Source organism: Schistocerca piceifrons, chromosome 3 (genome assembly GCF_021461385.2).
Source record: "Schistocerca piceifrons isolate TAMUIC-IGC-003096 chromosome 3, iqSchPice1.1, whole genome shotgun sequence".
In the NCBI taxonomy this organism is placed as follows: Eukaryota; Metazoa; Arthropoda; class Insecta; order Orthoptera; family Acrididae; genus Schistocerca; species Schistocerca piceifrons.
Window position 1 is genome coordinate 535,459,096 of NC_060140.1, and position 23,361 is coordinate 535,482,456.

A 23,361-nucleotide genomic window follows, 5' to 3' on the forward strand; every position below is an offset into this window, starting at 1 on the left:
GCAGAGTTTTGTCAGGACTGGCTCTCCCGAGGCATCAGTAGTTCTAATGGATTGTTGTCTACTCCCGGGGCCTTGTTTCGACTCAGGTCTTTCAGTGCTCTGTCAAACTCTTCACGCAGTATCTTATCTCCCATTTCGTCTTCATCTACATCCTCTTCCATTTCCATAATATTGTCCTCAAGTACATCGCCCTTGTATAAACCCTCTATATACTCCTTCCACATTTCTGCCTTCCCTTCTTTGCTTATAACTGGGTTGCCATCTGAGCTCTTGATATTCATACAAGTGGTTCTCTTCTCTCCAAAGGTCTCTTTAATTTTCCTGTAGGCAGTATCTATCTTACCCCTAGTGAGACAAGCCTCTACATCCTTACATTTGTCCTCTAGCCATCCCTGCTTAGCCATTTTGCACTTCGTGTCGATCTCATTTTTGAGACGTTTGTATTCCTTTTTGCCTGCTTTATTTACTGCATTTTTATATTTTCTCCTTTCATCAATTAAATTCAATATTTCTTCTGTTACCCAAGGATTTCATTAGCCCTCGTCTTTTTACCTACTTGATCGTCTGCTGCCATCAGTACTTCATCGCTCAGAGCTGCCCATTCTTCTTCTACTGTATTTCTTTCCCCCATTCCTGTCAATTGTTCCCTTATGCTCTCCCTCAAAGTCTCTACAACCTCTGGTTCTTTCAGTTTATCCAGATCCCATCTGCTTAAATTCCCACCTTTTTGCAGCTTCTTCAGTTTCAATCTGCAGTTCATAACCAATAGATTGTGGTCAGAATCCACATCTGCCCCAGGAAATGTCTTAAATTTAAAACCTGGTTCCTAAATCTCTGTCTTACCATAATATAATCTATCTGATACCTTTTAGTATCTCCAGGATTCTTCCAGGTATACAACCTTCTTTTATGATTCTTGAACCAAGTGTTAGCTATGATTAAATTATGCTCTGTGCAGAATTCTACCAGGTGGCTTCCTTTTTCATTCCTTCCCCCCCAATCCATATTCACCTACTATGTTTTCTTCTCTCCCTTTTCCTACTGACGAATTCCAGTCACCCATGACTATTAAATTTTCGTCTCCCTTCACTACCTGAATAATTTCTTTTATCTCGTCATACATTTCATCTATTTCTTCATCATCTGCAGAGCTAGTTGGCATATAAACTTGTACTACTGTAGTAGGCATGAGCTTTGTGTCTATCTTGGCCACAATAATGCGTTCACTATGCTGTTTGTAGTAGCTTACCCGCATTCCTATTTTCCTATTCATTATTAAACCTACTCCTGCATTACCCCTATTTGATTTTGTGTTTATAACCCTGTAGTCACCTGACCAGAAGTCTTGTTCCTCCTGCCACCGAACTTCACTAATTCCCACTATATCTAACTTCAACCTATCCATTTCCCTTTTTAAATTTTCTAACCTACCTGCCCGATTAAGGGATCTGACATTCCACGCTCCGATCCGTAGAACGCCAGTTTTCTTTCTCCTGATAACGACATCCTGTTGAGTAGTCCCCGCCCGGAGATCCGAATGGGGGACTATTTTATCTCCGGAATATTTTACCCAAGAGGACGCCATCATCATTTAATCATACAGTAGAGCTGCATGTCCTCGGGAATAATTACGGCTGTAGTTTCCCCTTGCTTTCAGCCGTTCGCAGTACCAGCACAGCAAGGCCGTTTTGGTTACTGTTACAAGGCCAGATCAGTCAATCATCCAGACTGTTGCCCCCTGTAACTACTGAAAAGGCTGCTGCCCCTCTTCAGGAACCACATGTTTGTCTGGCCTCTCAACAGATACCTCTCCGTTGTGGGTTATCGTAATAAGTTTACAAAGCAGTTATACATGTCACATTTATACAATATCTAATAGAATTATATAACCTGTAGGTTTTCTTTACGAGCCTCACTGCCAAGAGGAAACTTTTTGTGGAATTGCTGATGAGTTGTTTCATAGTGTCGCTTTAAATTGCCACTTTTATTAACAGCGACAGTTTTGTTACATATTAAGCAAACTAGAACCGCTTGAGGCCTATCAGGCAGCGTAAAACAATATTGTTCAGTCCATTCAGTCAAAAATCTCCTATTTTCAGTGTCCACTTTTCGCTTTTTAGGACCAATTTTAATGTAGGTATGTATGTACCAAGAGGTGTTTCACACGACAAATTGTAAAACAAATGAATAATTGCTCTGCGGCCTGCGTGCGATTGACGAAACGAAGTAAAGACCGACGGCCCACTGTGCTCTCTTTGACTAAAAGGACAGGTTCAGACTTGTTTAACAAATGAACGAGTGAGAAGTGACTCGTGGTGGGAGGCGCTACTCGCCGAGAAAAATAGAATGAAATGGATCGACTAGACTAAATGATTTGCTAATTTACTCGACAAAATTTTTGTTTTTCAGACACATTTAGTTACTAAATTGCTCAGTACTCGACTAAATTAGTGGCCTAGTGCGAACGAGGCGCCGGGTTACTTAGTTGGACGTCGGACTGTATTTAAGAATATTTGGCGGTCCGAGGTTCGACCTTCCGCGGTCCATATACGGACCGCGGTTCGCCTGTTGCCGATCTCTGCTCTAGCCCGACCCTGCTGCCACTAGCAGCCAATATTACATGGTAGACAGTAAGTTGGACGTCGACTGTCATAAACGTCATTCACCATTTGCGACCACACACTCAATGGGTTCCTTGTTAATTCTCGACTGTACGATGAAACATTATCTTCCTTCATTTCTCATTCATTCACACAATACGTGCCTAGTGAACACCTTCATCATGACCTAAGCTGCAATAGCTCACCGACTAGGTGCCAGTCAGCACCAGGTTGTTACTTATCACTGTCTGCTGGCAGTAAACTCACAGCGAAACGCAGCGCTCCAAGCGGCGGCTCAGCGTACGGGATGCCGAGGAAGGCCGTGTACGTCGTGTTGTAGAGGCTGGTTTTTGTGGTTCCCAGCAGTGTACCCTCGTCCACAGTCACCAGTATGTCCTCAGCCTGTCGGAAAAGTACATATTTACCACAACTTACATAGGTGATTTACCAACAGCATCATCAACTATCCTCAATGATGATTTCGATATCTGAAAATACGTTCTTGAGTATTATGTTCTCTGTACCTGTGCACCACTTCCTTCAGTTTTGTGTGGAAACTGCTACAGATCTCTATCATCAACGATAATCAAATAATATCTGTTGGGAGCACAAGGAATGACAAGTTCATTAACTCTTTAATACATAAGGTGACAATGATTTAAACCGACTTGCTTTTCGAGGCGCACAGGACACTGAAACAAATATATTTCTCTAATGTCATATTTTCCTGTGATGACGTTTCAAACCAGTAGATGGTGTTCCCTTTTGATGAAAATTAATCAAACCAATCAATTCTGGTATGTTGCTTGGGACATTGAAAACATTTTTTCTTATGTGTTTTCTTGTGAGACACCATTTTAAGAGGACATGAGATCTTACTTGTAGTATAGTGCACTCTAGAATAAGTATGAGACTAGTATCTACACTAGAGTGCGCGATCTAAACATTTGGTGCAAAAGTTTTGGTTACAGAATAAAGTTATATGCTAACTAGTATGAACTAGTGCGGATACATGTGAAGCACATGCTAGCTAGAGTATGCAAGGGTGAGAACTTAGTGAAGCTCACACTATTTAGACTATACACAAATGTAAGTACTATAATGTCAGAAAAAGAATAGTGACTGGATTGTAATGTCTACGATAATGTGATTACACTAAAGTGCATGCGCTAGCTTAAGTACAGAACTAGTATCTACATTAGAGTGTGCACTCTAGCGTGAAGTACGAGGCAGTGACTTCTTCAATGTTCGCGCTCTAACGTGTATGCGAGACTAGTTTCTACATTAGAGTATGCACACTCTAGCAAATGCCAACGTTTAGTGCAGAAGTTTTGGTTACAGAAAAAGATACAAAAACTTGGTGCAATAATTTTGGTTACACAAAAATCGTTAACGTTTTACACGAAAATTAAAAGTTTCCCTCCACATCTGGTGGGCGGCTTTCAACATTTAGTACAAAACTTTTGATTACAGAAAAAGATGCCAACATTTAGTGCAAAAATTTTGGTTACAGTGTAGTGACTGCTTTTTTGTGCGGGTATAAGACAGCAACTACCTTAACACGCACATGCTAGCGTGACTAACATAGCATGAGAGTACATTAGGGTGCGCCCTCTAGAGTTGGCACGAAACTAGTAGCACATTCTAGTGAGCACAATAGAGTGTGTACTCTAGTGTAGTTACTATACTATTTTAACGTACATACTCTAGCGTAAGTACAAAGTAGCAACCACTCTAACGTGCGCACTCTAGCGTGCCTACATTAGAGTGCTGCTCTAGTGCAAGTGCACTAGTGATCACTCTAGGGTGCTGACGCTATTGTCAGTACAGAATAGTAAGTAGCGTTGTGTGGCCAGATTTGCCCGCGCACTCTAGTGTGGTTACGCTAGTGTGAGTGTAAAACTAATGACTACACTAGGGTATGCATGCTAGTGTGAGTACTCTAGTGCAAGCACAGAATAATAACTACTTTAACGTGAGCACGCTAGTGTGAGTACTCTAGTGCAAGTACAGAATAATAACTACTTTAACGTGCATACGCTAGCTTGACCACGTTAGAGTGAGTACTCTAGTCCAAGTACAGAATAGTAACTACTTTAACGTGCGTACGCTAGCGTGATTACTCTGGTGCAAGAACAGAATAGTAACTACTTTTTAACGTGCGTATGCTAAAGCGAGTGCTCTTGTGCAAGTACAGGATAGTAACTACTCTAACATGCAAGTACAGAACAGTAACTACTTTAATGTGCATACGCTAAAGTTCATACGCTAGCGTGAATACAAGACTATTATAAGCTAAAGTGCGCACATTAGAGTAACTACTTTACCGTGTGCACAATAGCCTCCAAAAGTTGTTGGCTCCCACTTTTTTGTGGCTACTTTTTGGGAATGTAGAAGAGAGTGTACAAAAAAGTAAAAGCTTTGTTATGATTGCTATAAATTTTATCACAAAGAGACTTGACTCTTCGTGACTATATTGGCGTTAAAAAATAAAGCATTAGTGCAATTACAGAATAGTAACTACTTTACCATGTGCACATTAGTGCGAGGACGAGACTAGTAATTACTTTAGCGTGGGTACACTAGTGCAAGTAAATAATAGTTACTATTTTACTGTGTGTACACTAGCGTGATCACATTAGAGTGCACACATTAACGTGAGTATAAAATTATAGTAAGTAGTGCACACTAGTGCGAGTACAAGATTGGTGTTCACCATAGCGTGTGCACACTAATATGACTGCAGAATAATTACTTTGCCGTGCACACACTAATGTGAGTGCGAGAGTAGTGAAAACTCTAGTGAGAGTGTGGAATAGTTACTACAGTGATTACAAGTGTTCGTACGAGACTATAGTAATAGTCTAATAGTAATAATCTAATAGTAATAGACTGTAATAATAGTAAGAGTGTGAGCACTCTCATGTCTCATGTCTCATGTTTTACATTTATGTCTCATGTCTCACATTTTATGTTTGTGTCTCACATCTCACGTTTTACATTTACATCTCACGTCTCACATTTTATGTTTATGTTTTACATCTCACAATCAACATTTACGTCTTACATATCATGTTTTATGCTTACGTTTTATGTTTCGCTTCTCACGTTTATGTCTCATGTCTCATGTCTCACATTTTACATTTACATCTCACATATCAGGTCTCCACGTTTTACGTTTATGTTTTATGTCTTACTGAGCATGCAAACATGTAGCTACTGTTCAGCCACTACATCCCATGTCTCACATTTACTGTGATTCTTATGGTTGATAAACCATAAAAAGTTAAAGGAATTCGATATCGTGAACGTTACAGCCATTGATATTCTTGTAACCTTTATATACTATAAGCATGCCTGACAGCATTACACATTCCTCGTAATTCAGCACTTCGTTATATCTATCTGGTAAAAGAAACTTACACTCGGCATTGAGCACTAGAGATGTTTTATATCCATATCTTATATTTACGCTGCTGACGTTTGTAATTGTGTATAAATGTCCTTCTTCTAGTCGCGACCTATGCCCTCAGTAGTTTGGTCCTATAGAACTTACCACGAATTTCCGAATTTCCTAAGTCACTAAGCCTTTTATGACACATTGGCGCGACCTCCAAAAAGTGCTCCCCACATAGTGGCCACCATCTTTTGCTCAAAATGTCGAGGATTTGTCCTCAACCACCCCCTTACTTAAAATCGCCAAGTATTCGCAAAAAAGTGCCCGCCAAAAAGTGGTCGCCATCTTTTGCGCAAAAAGATGCGGGTTCAGGAGGGTGACCACTTTTGCTGTAAAGTCGCCAAGATTTCCCAAAAATGTTACCGCAAAAAGTGTCCTCCATCTTTTGGCCAAAATGATTCAGGTTCAAAGAGGCGGCCACTTTTACACAAAATGTTTTAAAAATTTAAGTGTAAAGATGTGGAAAATTTTTCGCTTGCTTTTCACATGGATTGTCTCATTCTGTCTGTTTTTCAAGTGATAAAGATGAGGAAAATTTTTTCAGTTGTTTTTCATTTGTATTTTCCTCTACCGACGCCTATACTAATTCGAGGTTATTTGTGATCCTAGTGTTAGATATTATAGGGATTTCTCCACAGATGCAACAGGAAAACAGGTATTTTCTGTCCATTGTTACTCACTTTTTCGACTATCTGGTTTTAGTGTCAACTGCCAACATGTCAGCAGAGATGGTGGCAAAAACCTTTGTTAAATAGTACTGCCTTTTGGATGTACCCTCACAGGCCAAGAACAAGTTTTATGTCTGCTTTATTTGTACAAGTGCGTAAAGTTTTACGGATTAAGAAGTGTGATGCAACTTCTTGCAGCATAAAGCCAATGACACAGTGGAACTCTTTCATGAAAGTGTTGCAAAAATGTTATCCTGTTATATAAATAAGCACATAGTGAAAGATAACATTATGTACTATGAATCTTCTCTGCTTACAACGGTAGACTACAAGAGTCAACAGGACACACACCCTACTAGGTAGTCTACCAACACCCAGTTGATTAGAAGTGCCTCCCCCTCAGCAATGTTACACAATAGTACACTATTAAATATCTTGCCTTGCTGTGTCTGCCATATAATATATTATGTGTATGTCTCTATTTTTTAGCCTGTTGTTACAGTGTTCTCTAACACAGTGCGTCTCCTTATTAGGAACATCTTAATCCTTTGACCATTTCTCTACCATGCTCACAGGGAGAGGTCTTTTCTAAGTTCAAAAAGGTTGTTTCAATATTTGGGTCGCTACAGAGCTGAAAACCATGCTAGATGTTTACCCTTCTGTATATAGTAAGCCACATACTAATAGTGAGAAGGTGGGGCTTGGACTACGCCACAAGCCAAAGTGGCTGACTGTAACCCAGGCACAGTAAATTTGGCTCGCCTGGCTGGCTCATATTAATTCCATAACTGCCACTCAAGATGTACTTATTATCACAAGAATAGTAAGACTGGTAATGTATCTGACGAGATAGTTGTTTTTTATATATGTGCTTGAAATCGTATTGTTTACTTCGTAAACAGTCGACCACTGGTTTGTGCACAAGTGATTCCAAATAAAATGAACTTGCCACCCCTTTTAAACTTCTGCCCTTCTCATATATCGTGATTCAGTTGCTGATGTGTAATTCACAGACAGAAAAATTCTTGTTGGACTTCAATATTGTGGGATTTCCTCCTCAACGAACTCACATCAGAAATGGTTGTTACAAATATAACAGAGAGGAGACTTTTATATTGTTTTAACGCCTTTCATGAGTGCTTTGAGTCCATATGTGTCTTTGGCTACTCCTGAGAGCAGCATTTTTCTACATCATGCTTACAATATTTTTCTCGCATACTTCACTGAGGATAGGAATTGTTTTCTCAAATTCAGTCGTTTCATTTTGCACAGATGGAAAAAGAATGTATTTTCAAGTGAAATCACTAAATCTTGTATGTAATTTGAGTCAATTTTATACTAATAAGTAGCTGGAGACAAAGAATTTTCAGCATGATGATTTATAACGAAGATGTTAGCCTTTGGCAATAAATGAAAATTGCATTTATCACAGTGCAGCACTTAATTTGTTGTGGTACTTCTGTTTACCTTTTATATCAGTTCCTTGCATTGCGAATATTTTATTAGTGTTTGCTTTACTGACCACCATTTACATCATCATCCCTCTTTATACATTCATTGTAGTGGAGTTCTGGGTTGAACAGCAATGTGATGTACTCCTGCTGTTCATCTGGTCGCATGTCCTAATATGGCTGTGAACCTGGCTCTGCCTTTTCCCCTTAATTGATAACTCTGCTAATGCCACTCGTTCGGCTTGCGTACAAGCAAATATATTACAGACACTCTTGCATCTCCCTCCATTATGTTGATTTCCACGTCCAGCAGCCCTAAGGATAGCTTACCTTACTTTGTCAGATGGCATAAGATTCCTTATATTTTTGCCCCTACGATGTACGTCACATTTTTTGTACAAATGTTTGTATCTGACTGACTTAGGTGCAATAGAAACCTGTTTAAAAAACCAATACTTATCGTCGAGAGAGGCTGGACAATGGCTTCTGAGAACTGAGAAACGTGTTTGGACTCCGCTGTTTCATATGGAAATAACTGGAAACACCAGAACTACATGGTAACTGTAGAGCTGACCAACTCTGCTTCTTGCTTCCAATGTGGGTACTGCAAGTGAAGTTGTGACTACAGGTCTACATGAAATTCAATTTAATAGAAACCATAACCCTTAAAAATTAAAAATATAATCATGTAGCAAGTATTTTTTTTCTTGTGGACTCTTGTGAAGAGAGGTAACTGGAATTACAAACCCTGCACATACAGTGCAATTGAAATATATCAGCTCTTCATGTGTTATGTAGATAGAAATTACCTGACATTTCATACTTCCCATGAGATACTGTATTTCCTGTGTAAGGTACTATGATAGAGGCTGTTTAAAAGTCATCAGTAAACACTTCCGGGCTAAGTTGCCGTGGTCGATCTGTAGAACTTCTTCTCCCTGACGTTTCGTTCTGAACTACGGAGAACATCTTCCGAGGTGAGTCGACGACTGGCTGCTAGGAGCTGGGGCCGCCGCTTATATGGAGATCGTAGAGGGCGCCACCGCACGTCACGTGGCGTCGATGTGCAGCTATCTCTGGCTATCGTCTGTTCTCTCGATTGCAGGCAATCGATTGTCACGTGATTGATGCAACGTCGCCCGCCATATCTTGTCCAATTTTAATCCTTCTTCTTTACGATTAAAATTGTATTGATGTTTGTGGATTTCAATTGCCTCTCTATACATACATGTGTAATAATGCGACGTCCTCGCTAGCACGCTTGTCTCACCAAATTTTATTTCTTGATCTCCATCCTTATAAACATGTTCCGCTACTGCCGATTTGTCGATATGTCCCAAGCGACAGTTCCTTTTGTGCTCCGTCAACCGTGTATTGATGCTTCTTTTTGTAGTTCCTATGTAAACCCTGCCACAACTACACGGAATTTTATATAGCCCTGGGGTGGCTAGGGGGTGACGAGCATCTTTTGTTGATCTTAGGCATTCACTAATTTTCTTAGTAGGTCTGAAAATAGTCTCCACTTGAAACTTGGCTAGTACTTTCCCAATGCGATCCGTGTTGTTATGGATGAACGGAAGAAATACTTTTCCAGCTGATGGTTGTTGCTGTCTATTTTTAGGCATTTTTCTACTTGGGTGAAGTGCTCGGTTAATCTCGTTTTTCGTATAACCATTTTTCGCAAAAGCCATTCGTAAATGATTTAGTTCTTCTTGTAAGTAGCCTGGTTCACAAATATTATTGGCCCTATCCACTAGTGTTTTTATGACCCCCCTCTTTTGCCTAGGGTGGTGGTTTGAGTTCTTATGGAGGTAGCGATCAGTATGTGTACCTTTCCTGTAGTCCTTATGGCCTAAGGTCCCATCCGCCCGTTTGATAACTGATACATCCAAAAAGTTAAATTGTCCATTCTTCTCTTTCTCCATAGTAAATTTGATCTTTGGTTTGATGCTATTTAAGTGCACCAGGAAATCATTCAAGTCTTCTTCCTCATGATTCCATATTACAAAGGTATCATCCACAAACCGATAACACTTCGAGGGGCTTTTTTTGGCCGACTGCAGTGCATGATGTTCAAAATATTCCATGAATAAATTCGCAATTGCGGGGCTTAGGGGGCTTCCCATGGCTACCCCATCAATCTGTTCATAAAATTCACCATTGTACTGAAAGTAGGTCGAGGACAGACAGTGTTGGAACAAGGCAGCTATATGAGTAGGGAACATATCGGCTATATGAGAGAGAGCTTCATCAACCGGAACCATAGTGTACAAAGACACTATATCAAAACTGACAAGGATGTAATTAGGACCGACAGTAATTTCCCTCAATTTATCAATGCGGTGTAGAGAGTTTTTAATATGACTCTCAGTTTTTCCTATGTAAGGTTGTAACAAAGAGGCAAGGTGTGTGGCTAGTTCTTGGGTAGGAGCTCCTGCGCTGACTATCAGTCTCAAAGGAACGTCAGGCTTATGTATCTTTGGTAATCCATATAATCTCGGAGGATAAGCCTCCGTTTTACAAAGATACTTTTTAACTTTTGTAGGAATGGAAGACTGTTTAAAAGGTTTCTAAACTACCTTCTTATGCAGTGCAGACGCCTCTGCAAGACACTAACATACGTATTACTTACCAAGTTGAATGAAGTAACCGACCTGATGACCTAGCTGCAAGAGGCAAGTACGTATTTGTTCATTAGTATATACACTGTTGCCAGCTCCATCATGCTTACTGTGTAGTGCCAATGTGGCCATTCTACACCATGTCACCAAACACTGTAGTAACATCAACCGACGTTCCTCATAGGCATGCAGTACAGGGATCAATTTGGACAGTGTGTGAATCTTAATTTGAAAACTGCATGTACATATACAATAATCTGTTACCTGGCTTAAATCCAGTGAATTCTTGTAGACTCTTTGAGTAAAGTCTCGATTCTAATCGTCTCTGCAACACCACTTTCATGTCACCTGTTTCTTCCTCACCACACTATGTATTTCAGCATTCATACTTTACCATGCCACAACCAACTATGCAGGAACACTCGGCAGCCATCTTGCCTCACGCCCTTCACGAAGATAGTGCGACCACTGGTAAATTGAGACGTTCAGGTGGCGCTCAGCTCAAACTACCACTCTTCGACGCCAAGAATCTGAGCTTGTGGTTCACGATCATCAAGTGTATTTTTTAGACAAATGGCATTTTCAATGACTAGTTGAAGTATATGCATCTGGTCAGTCACCTGGTGGGCAACTCAGAAGTAGTTGCCTCATGTGGGAACAGTAACATCAAGATGTCATGTTCGAGATCAAACTGAGTGATAATACACTTGTCACAATTCTGGCCGTGCCTCCGCACCTCAGCGGATCCAGTTTTTGCTGTGAGCTCTGTTGTTAATCAGCTTACCGACAGACCTACAGCTCGGCATGATCACGAGTGAGACAGAGCCAGACAGGTGGCGTTTAGTTATGGCTGACAAAATGTTCAGTGCCATTCGCCATTGGCAAAAAGTAACAGCATCTCAAGAATCGATTCAGTATTACACACGGCGGGCTCCCCTCCCCCTGTTGCACAACTACAACCAACTGGACACAGAGGGCCATGATTACAACAGAAGGACTCCTCGTTGCCTGCACAGCACACACACCAGTGCCCTAAGTTACATATGGAAACAGTGTCATGCATCTCTACTGGCTTCAGGTACTAATTCTACGCAATTTGGTGGTGCTGCACGCAAGTGTTGGTACTCTGGGCGGGGACCCAAACTCCATGACTATGTCGCAATAGGCGGTCCAGTCCGTGACGCTTCACCATCTCTAACCCACCAGAATATCTGACATACAAACGCTCACCTTTGCAGTTGCTTATGGATGTCTCTTATAGTGGACAAAGCGTCAAACCAATATCTACTAATCGACACAACTTCAACATTAGTGTCTATCACAACATCATGCACTTGTCGGACACTCTCCAGTGTCCATGCACCTTCCCAGTTACTGATATGTTAGAACCAGTAATTAGAATCGACTGTTTACGACGTCACCAGCTCTCCATCAGCATCTTACGGCCCATGCTCATTTACCACCTCTCAGGTGAAGGAGTACAAGCTGTCTCCACCTCCTCTATGCCACCAGAACCTGTGCTTGTTATGCTGCCCCTCAATCGCACCATCCAGAACATTCTCCGTGCACGTGCCAAACTTCCAGATGATATTTTCCACACCTATTGACAGTACACCACTTACAATGAACAGACACAGCCACTCTGCACGGAAAACGGCGAGCTTTGACATCATATCACTAACACTGTAGCGGCCATAGCAGCAGCACATGAGCAGCTCTGTATGGCAAAAGAAAACAGATGGATACGGCCCCCGCCCCACCTGCCTCACAGGGGCACGTCCCACCTCCAGAGCACTCCATGCCCACACAGTCCCTGATGGCCGCCAAGAACCACCACGAAGGCAGTAATCGCAGTGAGCAGTGTGTGTTAGCAGTGCTCCCGACCCCTGTGCACATGTACCTGTGCTGCTCTTAATGAAACCATGCATCATATAATAGCTATGGATGGACCCCAAGTTTTACATATACCTCTACAGTTAGCTCCAGCAGGCCTATAACTAGCTAAGGCCGCAGTTAATGAACTCTATTGAAGCAGGAATTTTTCGCCCTTCAGATAGTCCCTGGGCCTTGGGCTCCCAGAATCAAGCTTTTTCCTAAGAAAGATGGCTCTACCAGACAACGGAGCGATTAAAGGTTCATCAGTTCTCGAACAGCACATGACACCTACCCCATTCCTAAAATTTATGACTTCATGCGTTTCTACACAGGCACAACGATTTTCAGCATAATCGACTGTTAGTGTACTACCTGCAAATACCCATGCAACCTGTTGACATCCAAAGGACTGTCAATAAAACTTCTGTTGGACTTTTTGAACATCTCTTTATGCTGCAGCGGTCTCCTATTCCACTTCCCCTTCTGCTATACGTATATTGGCGACATACTCATCTTCTCGCATTTCGTGGATGAACACTCATGACACCTTGAACAAGCTCTAGCCATGTTGCAGGAGGATGGAGTGACCATTAACGATGCAAAATCAGAACTTCAGCAGATGAAAGTTGGTAATTACACATATGCTGCTGGTGCAAGACCTTCCTCGCCTATGCTCCGCAAGAAACTGTCCAGTCAGGCCCTCTGCAGACGATAAACACGTCATGGCTGGTCATGTGTACCTGCGCCACTGAAAACTGCGAGGCTGCCTGGCGCTCCCGCGCCGGTCGACATTAACTGGTCGCCACACCTCACAGTTCGCTACAATCATGGTGGGGAACTCTGTGGAGAAATGCATCCTAGAGGGGCTGAAAAATCTTTAGCGTGAGCGGTGTGGACGTACTATGGGACAGTGCAAAGCGACTTCAGCTATAGACGAGATTCTCTATACAAATACTCAGTTTAATGAAGAGTATTCTCGTAAACTGGGTGTGTCGACTCTCTTGGTGACTTACTACCACCGTAATATCCCGCTCCCCGCGGTTAGCCAATGTAATGTACTATTACGGCTTTTTCAATGAAATGTGTGTACTGTTAGCGGAAACATGGGGAAAAGTCTGCCTTTTTTACGATTCTTGATGGTACACCCTACATACAAAAAACTGTGCCTGTATAAAAGCGAAATGTACGTGTTAGTGCCTACTTGGCAGTAACTATGTACCTGTGATACACTTAAAGACGTTTATCTGATAGTGAATTGTCTTTTACTGGTGCAATATCTATCTTTTATGTAAAGTTGTCTACTTGTAAATGTTTAAGGTGAATTTTTCCTAATAAAAGTAATAAGATTGCGTGCCATAGGCACTTTTTGATCAGTGAAGAGTTTAACTCAATCTTCATGTTACACCTGTTAATTTACTAACAGATCTAAATTTACTAGTGAGTTAAAGTTATGGGGTTTCAAGTAACGAATACTGTTGTTCAGTCACTACTGCCTATTATCACTTTGCTTACACTTTATGATTGAGATATATGCTATCCGGCCGTGTCTATTCTCTGTCTATACTCTGTCCAATCTGTGATGGTATATAAAAAATACTCTTTATAGCTTTAGAAGCCTTAAGTTGGGAACTAGGAGTGTCAAAAAAAAAAAAAAAAAGAGCATTTCCAATCTACTTATTTACAATCTACGCGCTAACTGAAGACGTCAGCGCTAATGAACCTGTTTTGTTTGTCTTATCAGGAATTTCGTGTCAAATGTGTAGATGTGTAAGGGAATTAGTTCAGCAAGTTAGCTGCATGGTAAACACTTTAACACAGACACTTATTTTGAGATGAGGCCTTGAAACATGGTAGTTAACGTGGTGCTCTGCTCCAATTTAATTCTGTGCTGATTATGTTATTTTAATGTTTTATTGTTAAGCGAGTTAAGCTCTTCTTGCAAAATACCTGAGCATGATCATGAATGATTTTGCTTAACTGTTGAGGTTTGATGGTGACGTTCTTATCACAATATGCCTGACTGACTACTATTTTGTTCAACCCCTATTACCTCCTGGTTAATAGTTTAGTTTTTATTACGACAGTAATTCACTTCAGCTGTGTGACCAGGTTTTTAACATTGCTTGTTGACTGTATGTCGGAATTTAAGACCCTTCTGGATAAATTAATATTTTAAAATTTTAAATCAGTGTCTTCAATTATTAATGAAACACCAAACTTCAAAATTATACCTCTCTGATTGTATGATGCAACACCATGAGGGGGACTGATGACCTTAGCTGTTTAGTCCCCCTTAAACATCCCAACAACCACCACCACCACCAACACCATGACCCCTCTAATACCTTCCAGCCGGAGTGCGCCAGTTTGACAGCCTTGACCCTAAAGGCAAGTGCTTTCAGGCAGGTGACGCCTCCCTCTATTGCCAGCACAGTCAACTTGTATCCAGACTACTGAATTATAATGTGCCTTTTCATCTAAAGCATTGCCCCATTATCATTGTAAAATACCAATGCTAGGTGTCCACTCCCTTGACTTACTCTATTACTGGCATAATGCGAAGCCCATAGTCTCTGACTTAGCTGTGTTGTATGCAAATGTCGCACTGGGGAGTACTGTATCTCAATTTTTCTGCTCAGTATCGCTGTACATAGCGAACATATCTTCCAACATCTTCTTAAAGCATTCAGTACATTCATCTGTGGGTAGTAGACACTTGCTATGCTTAGAATGATGTCGCACTATGAAGTTACGCCTGGTATTATTCTCTACTCAAAACTTTTCTATGATCAGCAGCCCATACATAGGGTGCTCCGTACTTCTTCAAGGAACCTTGCAATTTCTGGAGCTTCAGCAATCAGTACTACTTTGGCGATGGTGTAGTTGGTGAGGTAGTCAGTGCAGACGATTGTCCATCGTTCCCTTTTATTGACGTCGTGAATCTCTCCAAGAGATTGAATAGAATTTGATGGAGTGGAATTGCTGTAGGTTAAATTAAAACCAGATGCTCCCCCAAAGGGGGAGGCATTTCTTACAGTGGCTCACATAGTGTGTAAGGGATTGGTAGAGATCTGCACAGTGACAGCTGTATATTGTTCTGTCAAGAGCCTTTGCAGTAACCAGAAGTTCAAGCATCGTGAAAATATTTCAGGACAGATAGCTGCACTGAATCACAGTTCTCCTTATATAAAGTTAAGTGCATTAACTGGAATTCTCCTTTGATCGATCCCTCTTTCTTCAAGGTTTCTATGTTTTTCAGCAATTCTGGGCCTTCCATCTGCTCAGCAGCAACGTCATTTATCTCAGCGATGACTGAGGTTTGTCCATACTGCTGTGATCAGCCACAGAATTGACTGAAAGGTAGTTGGCACGCTAGTTTTTGCGTTCAGTTTTGTATACTACTGCGATGTCGTATTCCCAAAGCGTTAGAGCCCATGTTGGCAGTCAACCTTATGGATTCTTCAGGCTAGTCAGTTGGCATCAGAGTTGTTTATCAAATAAACGTCGCAAGAGCTTGTTGATGACCAAACCAACTGCAAGACACTCTTCAGTTGTAAAGTGATAATAGTATAGTTATGTACTCTTTGGTCCACTTTGGAATGCAAGAAATACAATCACATAACCTCTTAATCGAAGATGGTGACAACCACGCCACCTTAAATATCATGTGACAGGCCATCCCCCTTATCCTCTTCTCGGTCTCCCTCTCCACACCATCATTACCTCGTCCTCTCCCATCTTCCTATACAATCACAGAGCAGTATTAAAAATGAGAGAGACAATCAAATATTCAAGAGAGTGTAAGTACCCCAGTTATGCTAGTGGGAAATTTAGAAACCACCTTGCCTCTCTGGCCAGTCAGGGCAAGTATTAAAATGACGTGTGAAAATGGTGGCAGATAAGCATTAAAAGGTGAAAAGTCAAAGCTATGCTTTATTTCTGTGAAAGTAAAAGACATTACTTATTTGTGTGAAAGTCAAAGATAGTATGTACCTAACGTATAACAATAAAATGACGTGTAAAAATTACACCAAGGTCAAAGATATGCATATTTCTGTGATATTTAGATAAAATTACGTAAAAATACATACCTATGGTGTAACATTAAAATGATGTATAGAAGGGACACCAAAGTCAGAGATATGGATTATTTCGGTAAAAATACATACAGACTCGTACATCTCGCATAATGTTAAAGTGTTGCCTAAAATGGTGACAAGTTTAAAGATATACAGTATTAAAAAAAAAAAAAGACTCTAAATTGAATACACATGTATCTCTGCATTTTATGAGTCGAATACTGTTGTCCTTACACGAATCTTGAATATGATCTCTTTGATACAAATTAAACATTTCTACTTCATCTCTCTCTCTCTCTCTCTCTCTCTCTCTCTCTCTCACACACACACACACAAACAGTAAACAATAAACGGTAGGTAAATGGTGAAATTATGAAACAATATGAAAACAGTGTAGAAGCAAAGGCAAAGCAGTGGCAAAACGGTAAGGCATACGCATTACCCATTTCATGTAATCTGGTACTCATTATAGCTGTAACTAATTTTCCCAGAACTATAATAAACAGTCCAACGATATTATAACAAATGGTTTTCTGTACTGTCTCATCATCAAGTGTCATCTCACAGCTTAAAAAAATACATCACCGCCTTGTTTCATATTCAGAAAAAATAGAAAGACTTTACTTCTCAAACTCTTACATCAGTAACACACATACATACAATACACGCTTTGGGCGACAGTGTAAGCAAGACAGAGAGCCCAGAGCAATGTGTAGAGTTATCTCTGCACATCTCAGCCGTTCTCATAAGAAACACAGGTCATGATAGCTCGATTGAAAGGATGAGACACACTAACAGTATGCTGCAGAAGCAAAAAACTACAGAGAGAATGAGAAAGGGGAAGAAACTGAAACAAGACATACCTTAGATATAAAATTATTGATAAATTGATATTTTAACGAAGTGTTTATGTACGAAGTTTTTCATGTACTTACACTATTTACTTTTTTGTAGGTATTTACAGTATTCAGATTACAAATTTCTATATTTTCCATACATTTTTTTTACAGATATTAACTTTCTCTGCAATCAACATTTTTTGTAGGGTAGTGACCTAAGGACACTGTATGTACTTTACTAGGAAGTATATTTTGTGGAGATGAGACAAGTTTATATTGTTTGATGATCAAAAAATATGTTACTTAGATCAAGAGTGTACTGGACAACAGTTTCTACTTCCGAATTCAGAAGACAGGGCTCCATACAGCCATGTCGCACTACGAAGACTGAAGGCCATCATATTTGACGTATGGCTCTGGCGCATCGTGCTGCATCTGCAGCAGTGATTCCGGCAGGAATTGGCACCAAGGTAACACAATGAACCGTTACAAATCGGTTAATTCGAGGACAACTTCGAGCCAGATGCCCCTGTAGCTTGCATTACACTGGCCCCAAACCACCGCCATTTGCGACTTCAGTAGTCTCAAACAAGAGATCATAGAATGGCATGGTAGAGGTCTGTTGTGTTTTCGATCTGACTTCCAATCAAATTTAAAAGGAAACCTTATATTGCCACGTTTTTCATCTGTCACTGAATTTTGTATGGCTCACCTCTGGATATTCCAAGTGCCAACCGATCAAACTGCTCCTTACAAAACACTTCTCTCCTTCCTATGACTGACTATACAATAACTCGAGCCGTAGAAACCTCTACCAAAAGAAGCAGTGTCACTCTTTCCCTCTCTTTCCCCAGCTAATGAGGTGATCTGCCTTGTCACTATCTAGCGTCTTCAACTTAGAATCTATTTATATTACACATTTTTTTAAAAAGTGAAAGCCTTCTGCAGTATCTCACATTTTCAAAGGCCTTGGACTGAGTGCAGCCTGTTCATCATTTACAAGTTTAATTTTCTGTGCCTTTCTGGGGAAGAGTACAAAGGTGCCTGCCCTCTAAATAGGCGAGACTGTTCACTCCATTTCACATTCGTATAATCTTTTTCCAGGCGTTTTGTCTACGTGAGATGCTACCTGTGTGTTCCTGCAGTGGCCTGATGTCCCACTGTTGTTGGGCACAGTAAAAGCTGTTGGCCAAATGCCGGCATCCCCCGGCTCTCTTCTTCTTCTTTTCCAAAAATCTGGCGCTGAAGGTGGCTACCTCTTACTCAGTTTTATGCTAGAGATATGTGTATGTACATAATTATCTTTAACTTTCCAATTAAGTAATGCAAGTTGGTGACAGAGGTGTGTATTTGCATAAAATTTTACCTACATACCATGGAAATAATGCATGTATCTTATCTTGAGATCAATAATACGTACCATTTTAGTATTAAACAGTTTTATGGAAGTTCATCGAAATTATGCATGTCTTTGACTTTTGCATCGTTTTAATATTATGTACTGACTGGCAGAAGAGAAAGGGTAAGGGCGGGGGCTGTGCAGAGCGCAATTCGGCTAGTTAGATGTTTTAAATTTATTTTATTTACTTGATGTCTCATTTTAATACTTCGCTTTGACTGACTGGAAGGAAGTGGAGGGGGTGGAGAATATTGCACAACCGGGCTAAGTAGATTGCCAATGTTCGATTTTTCATTGGGTTTTTATTTTTATTACTGCACTACAATTGGTTGGAAACGGTCGAGGGTAGGGCAAAAGTGGGTTGGGCTGGCGGGAGAGATGGGGAAAGAGGAGGGGAAAGGGCATGTCAGTGACAGGTATGTATGAAGGGAGTGTGGTTTCCGCCATATTGGATAGTGAGGTTACGTGACTCCATAGCTTGATATGGATCAAAGAGAATATCATTTACTGCTGGTGATTCATTTCGTATTCGAGAATACCTTGGAAGCATAAGCACCTTCCTGAATTCGCACTAGAACTGCAGCCATCCCATAACCGCTGGCGTCAATGTGAATTACTTTCTTGGCATTCTAGTCATACAGTATTTGAACTGAAGGATAATGAAGGACCTTTCTTGCGCCACGTTCCCAGAAATGTTGGTGTCTTCCTTCACTATTGCTTGTAATGGACGTGCAGAATTCTTCTATCAGTTGCCGGTAGTGTGATCAAATTCCAGGATAGCTTCTCAAATCGCAATTGTGCCAAGGAGTCGAAAATTCTATTACTGATCTTATTTTCTCTGGATCGGGGCGCATTATCGCTGTTCACTAGGTGCCCCAAGATTATTATTGGTTTTTGGATTTAAACAAAGACCTGCATTCTAAACACACTTCATCACAGTTTTCAGGCAGCTAATGTGCTCTTAAAATGTTTCCGAAAAAAACGACAATTTAATCCAGATTGCAAAGACACTTTGTCCGTTTAATCTGTTGTCCATCATAAGTTCGAAGGTGTTTCGAGTGTTACGTAGTACAAACAGCATAATTTTGAACTCATAAATCCCTTTAGGAGCTATGAAGGCAGTCTTTTCCTAGTCAGCGTCGTCAACCTGTTTGCGTGCCCGCTGTTGATAAATATTTTGCTTTTTTCAGTCAGCCTAGGTTATCATCAACATGTGGTAATAGTTAGACGTCCTGTTTCGTGGTTTTGTTGCATGGTTGGTACTCGATGCAGAAACGCCATGTGCCATCCTTTTTGTTCTGAGAGTACTTAGAACTCTCTGAGATTTCAGTAATGTCATCTTGGTGCATTTTCTCCACTTCGTTCCTAATTATATGTAGTTCAACTGGCGACACTCTGTTTCAGCACTGGATTATTGGCGTATGACCACCAACGCTTTACCATGGGCCGTTGGTCCGTATATTCTCCATTCTAGATTTGACAGCATCCGACAATTGATGCAGAATGGTTGACTATTGCTCTCGTTGCTCATTGGTCAGGCCAGTTTCTATTGGTAGTTCTTCTTCTGCATTGTCTGGAGTGGCAGTGGAGCACTATTCTTCGTCGATGTCGTTAATCTGCCATTCTCGGACTGGATCAGCTGTCCCCAGGATCGTTGTTTCTCGTTACAATTTGTTTCTGTGCGATTATTATAATAATCACAGTGGCATGTAGATATTTTTTATGAGACTGAGTAGCTCTTTGCAATCGATAAAACTCTCGCAGCTACACTAAGCATTTAGAGTGACGACTGGGACTCGTTTCGTTGGTGATTGCAAAATCTACAACCACCATTGTTGCGTTGGGTTAGGTTGCCGGAATAGCTTCGTTAATCTAGAGCTGTGTGTGATTGCATTTGATGCCTGAATCTGAGAGTAACATTATGGTTACAGTTCGTTAAAACTACGAATGTGGAGGGCTTGTTCCGTCATATCCATATTCTGCTAGCGACATTAAGCGTTTTGCGTTACTGAAAAAGAAGTCGCAGAGTTGACCAGCGCCCAGACACGTTGACCGTCGATGCTGACGTCAGTGCGATTTCGTGACATCTTGGAACCGAGAGAGATGGCACAGCGGTTAGTACACTGGGCTCACACTCGGAGAACGTTGGTTCAAATATGTACGGATATCCGGATTTAGGTTCTCCATAATTTTCCTAAATCGTTTAATGTAAATGGCGGAATGGATCCTTTGACGGGACGCGGCCGACTTCCTTCCATACCCTCCTCTAATCTAAGCTTGTCCTCCCTCTCTGACGGCCTCGTTGTTGACGGGATGTTGAAGATAAATCTTTCTCTGTTTTTGGGTATCTCTGTGATTTTCGTCTTTGGCGGCCCCAGCTACAAGTACGGTCGCTTCGCTTAATGTAGTTTTCCCGAATTCGTCGGCTAGACGAGGTGCTGGTATCTCCGTGTGACGACAGGGAACAGCTACAACATGTTGGAGAGCGATCTTGTTCAGGGTACGACGACGACCTTCGTTCCGCAGGCCCACTATTAATCGTCTGTAGTTGACGGGCTTCACTAAAATTGTTGTTATGACTAACGTCTGACGGCGTAGTAATGGTCGAACACTATTCTTCTTTCTCTGCAACAGCGAACAACGTGTCCAGGGCATCCTCAGTAGAAACGTAACTGTGGGTATTCCTGTGTCCTCAAAATATCTGTTCTTCTGTTGGGCTCTACTCTTGGCAGAGGTGTTGCTCGTACCTGCGTTTGCAGTATGGGTTGTCCTGCAGTATAGGACCTAGTTGGTGAAGTCCATTCTTCCTTGTGTACTGAACTTGTGACGAAGATTCCGCTGCTGACACGCAGGGTCCATGGATTCATGAGGTTGTCTTCGTACCCGTACACGTCCATCCGCTCGATACAATTTGGAACGAGACTGGTCCGACCAGGTAACATGCTTCCAGTCATCAACAGTCCAATGTCGGTGTTAATGCCCCCACGCGTGGCGTAAAGCTTTGTGTCGTGCAGTCATCAAGGGTACACGAGTGGGCCTTCGGCTCCGAAAGCTCATGTCAATGATGTTTCTTTGAATGGTTCACACGCTGACCCTTGTTGGTGGCCCAGCATTGAAATCTGCAGCAATTCATGAAAGGGTTGTACTTCTGTCTCGCTGAACGATTCTCTTCACTCGTCGTTGGTCCCGTTCGTGCCGGATCTTTTTCAGGCCGCAGCGATATAGGAGATTTGATGTTTTACCAGATTGCTGATATTGACGGTACACTCGTGAAATGGTCGTACGGGAAAATCCCCACTTCTTCCCTATGTTGGAGATACTGTCCCACCGCTCGTGTGCCGACTGTAACACCACGCTCAAACTCGCTTAAATCTTGATAACCTGCCCCTGTAGCAGCAGTAAACTATCTAACAACTGCGTCAGACCCTCGTTGTCTTACCGGTATATAGGCGTTACCGACCGCAGCGTCGTATTCTGCCTGTTTACACATCTCTGTATTTGAATACGCATGCCTATTCCAGTTTTCTTTTGGAGCTTTGTGTATTTCCTAAATTCTATTTTACAGCGCTAGAACTATTATTTTAGTTCTCTGAAACTACAGTACTAGTCATTATGAATTACTATCATCTAAGTACACAAAGATGACGTCACTGTTTCCTTAAGTTTACGGTTAACTAATGCAGTCGCCGGCCGCGGTGGTCTCGCGGTTAAGGCGCTCAGTCCGGAACCGCGCGACTGCTACGGTCGCAGGTTCGAATCCTGCCTCGGGCATGGATGTGTGTGATGTCCTTAGGTTAGTTAGGTTTAAGTAGTTCTAAGTTATAGGGGACTGATGACCACAGATGTTAAGTCCCATAGTGCTCAGAGCGATTTGAACCATTTTTTGAACTAATGCAGTCAAAAAGTTGGTTGTGTCTAAACGTTACCTTGCCGTAGGTGATGAACTGAAGAAAGAGAATTCCAAACAATTTTCTGACGCTCAGCAGCATGGCAGTAGGTTCGTCGGTTCCACGTGCAGATTTTGAGTGACGCTTTTTAATAGTATGGCTGATCCTTTAAATATGCCTCAGCCTTCGCTCAAGGATTGCAGGCTGCTGAAATTTCTTGGTAGCGTGTTGTCAATACAGCTGCTGCGTTTAAATATGCTCCGTCTTATCTCAAGGTTCGCAAGCTGCTGAAATTTCTTGGTAGCCTGTTGTTGTTACAGCTGCAGCGCAGGTGTGTTTCATTTTCAATGAGTAAAGTACAGTCACGTGAAGTCGATTCATTATCTCATGGCTGTGTTTGTGTATTAGTGGCTGAATACAACTTGTAAACAAAGTTGTGAATTGTGAACGCTGGGGACTGTGCTCGCTTGTTTTTCATAAAGCAA

General features: G+C 41.4%; 1 protein-coding gene across 1 annotated transcript in view; it reads right to left on the reverse strand.

Annotated features, from left to right (window-relative positions):
* LOC124789415 (juvenile hormone esterase-like) overlaps positions 1-23,064 on the reverse strand; it is a 120,900-nt gene extending 97,836 nt beyond the window's left edge. The window contains exons 1-2 of the mRNA XM_047256760.1: positions 22,916-23,064; positions 2,868-3,002 (exon numbers count right to left, since the gene is read on the reverse strand). Coding sequence (XP_047112716.1) covers positions 2,868-3,002; positions 22,916-22,978 — 198 coding nt within the window. The 5' untranslated portion in view covers positions 22,979-23,064. The remainder of the gene's footprint in view (positions 1-2,867; positions 3,003-22,915) is intronic.
* Between the last annotated feature and the right edge of the window lie 297 nt (positions 23,065-23,361).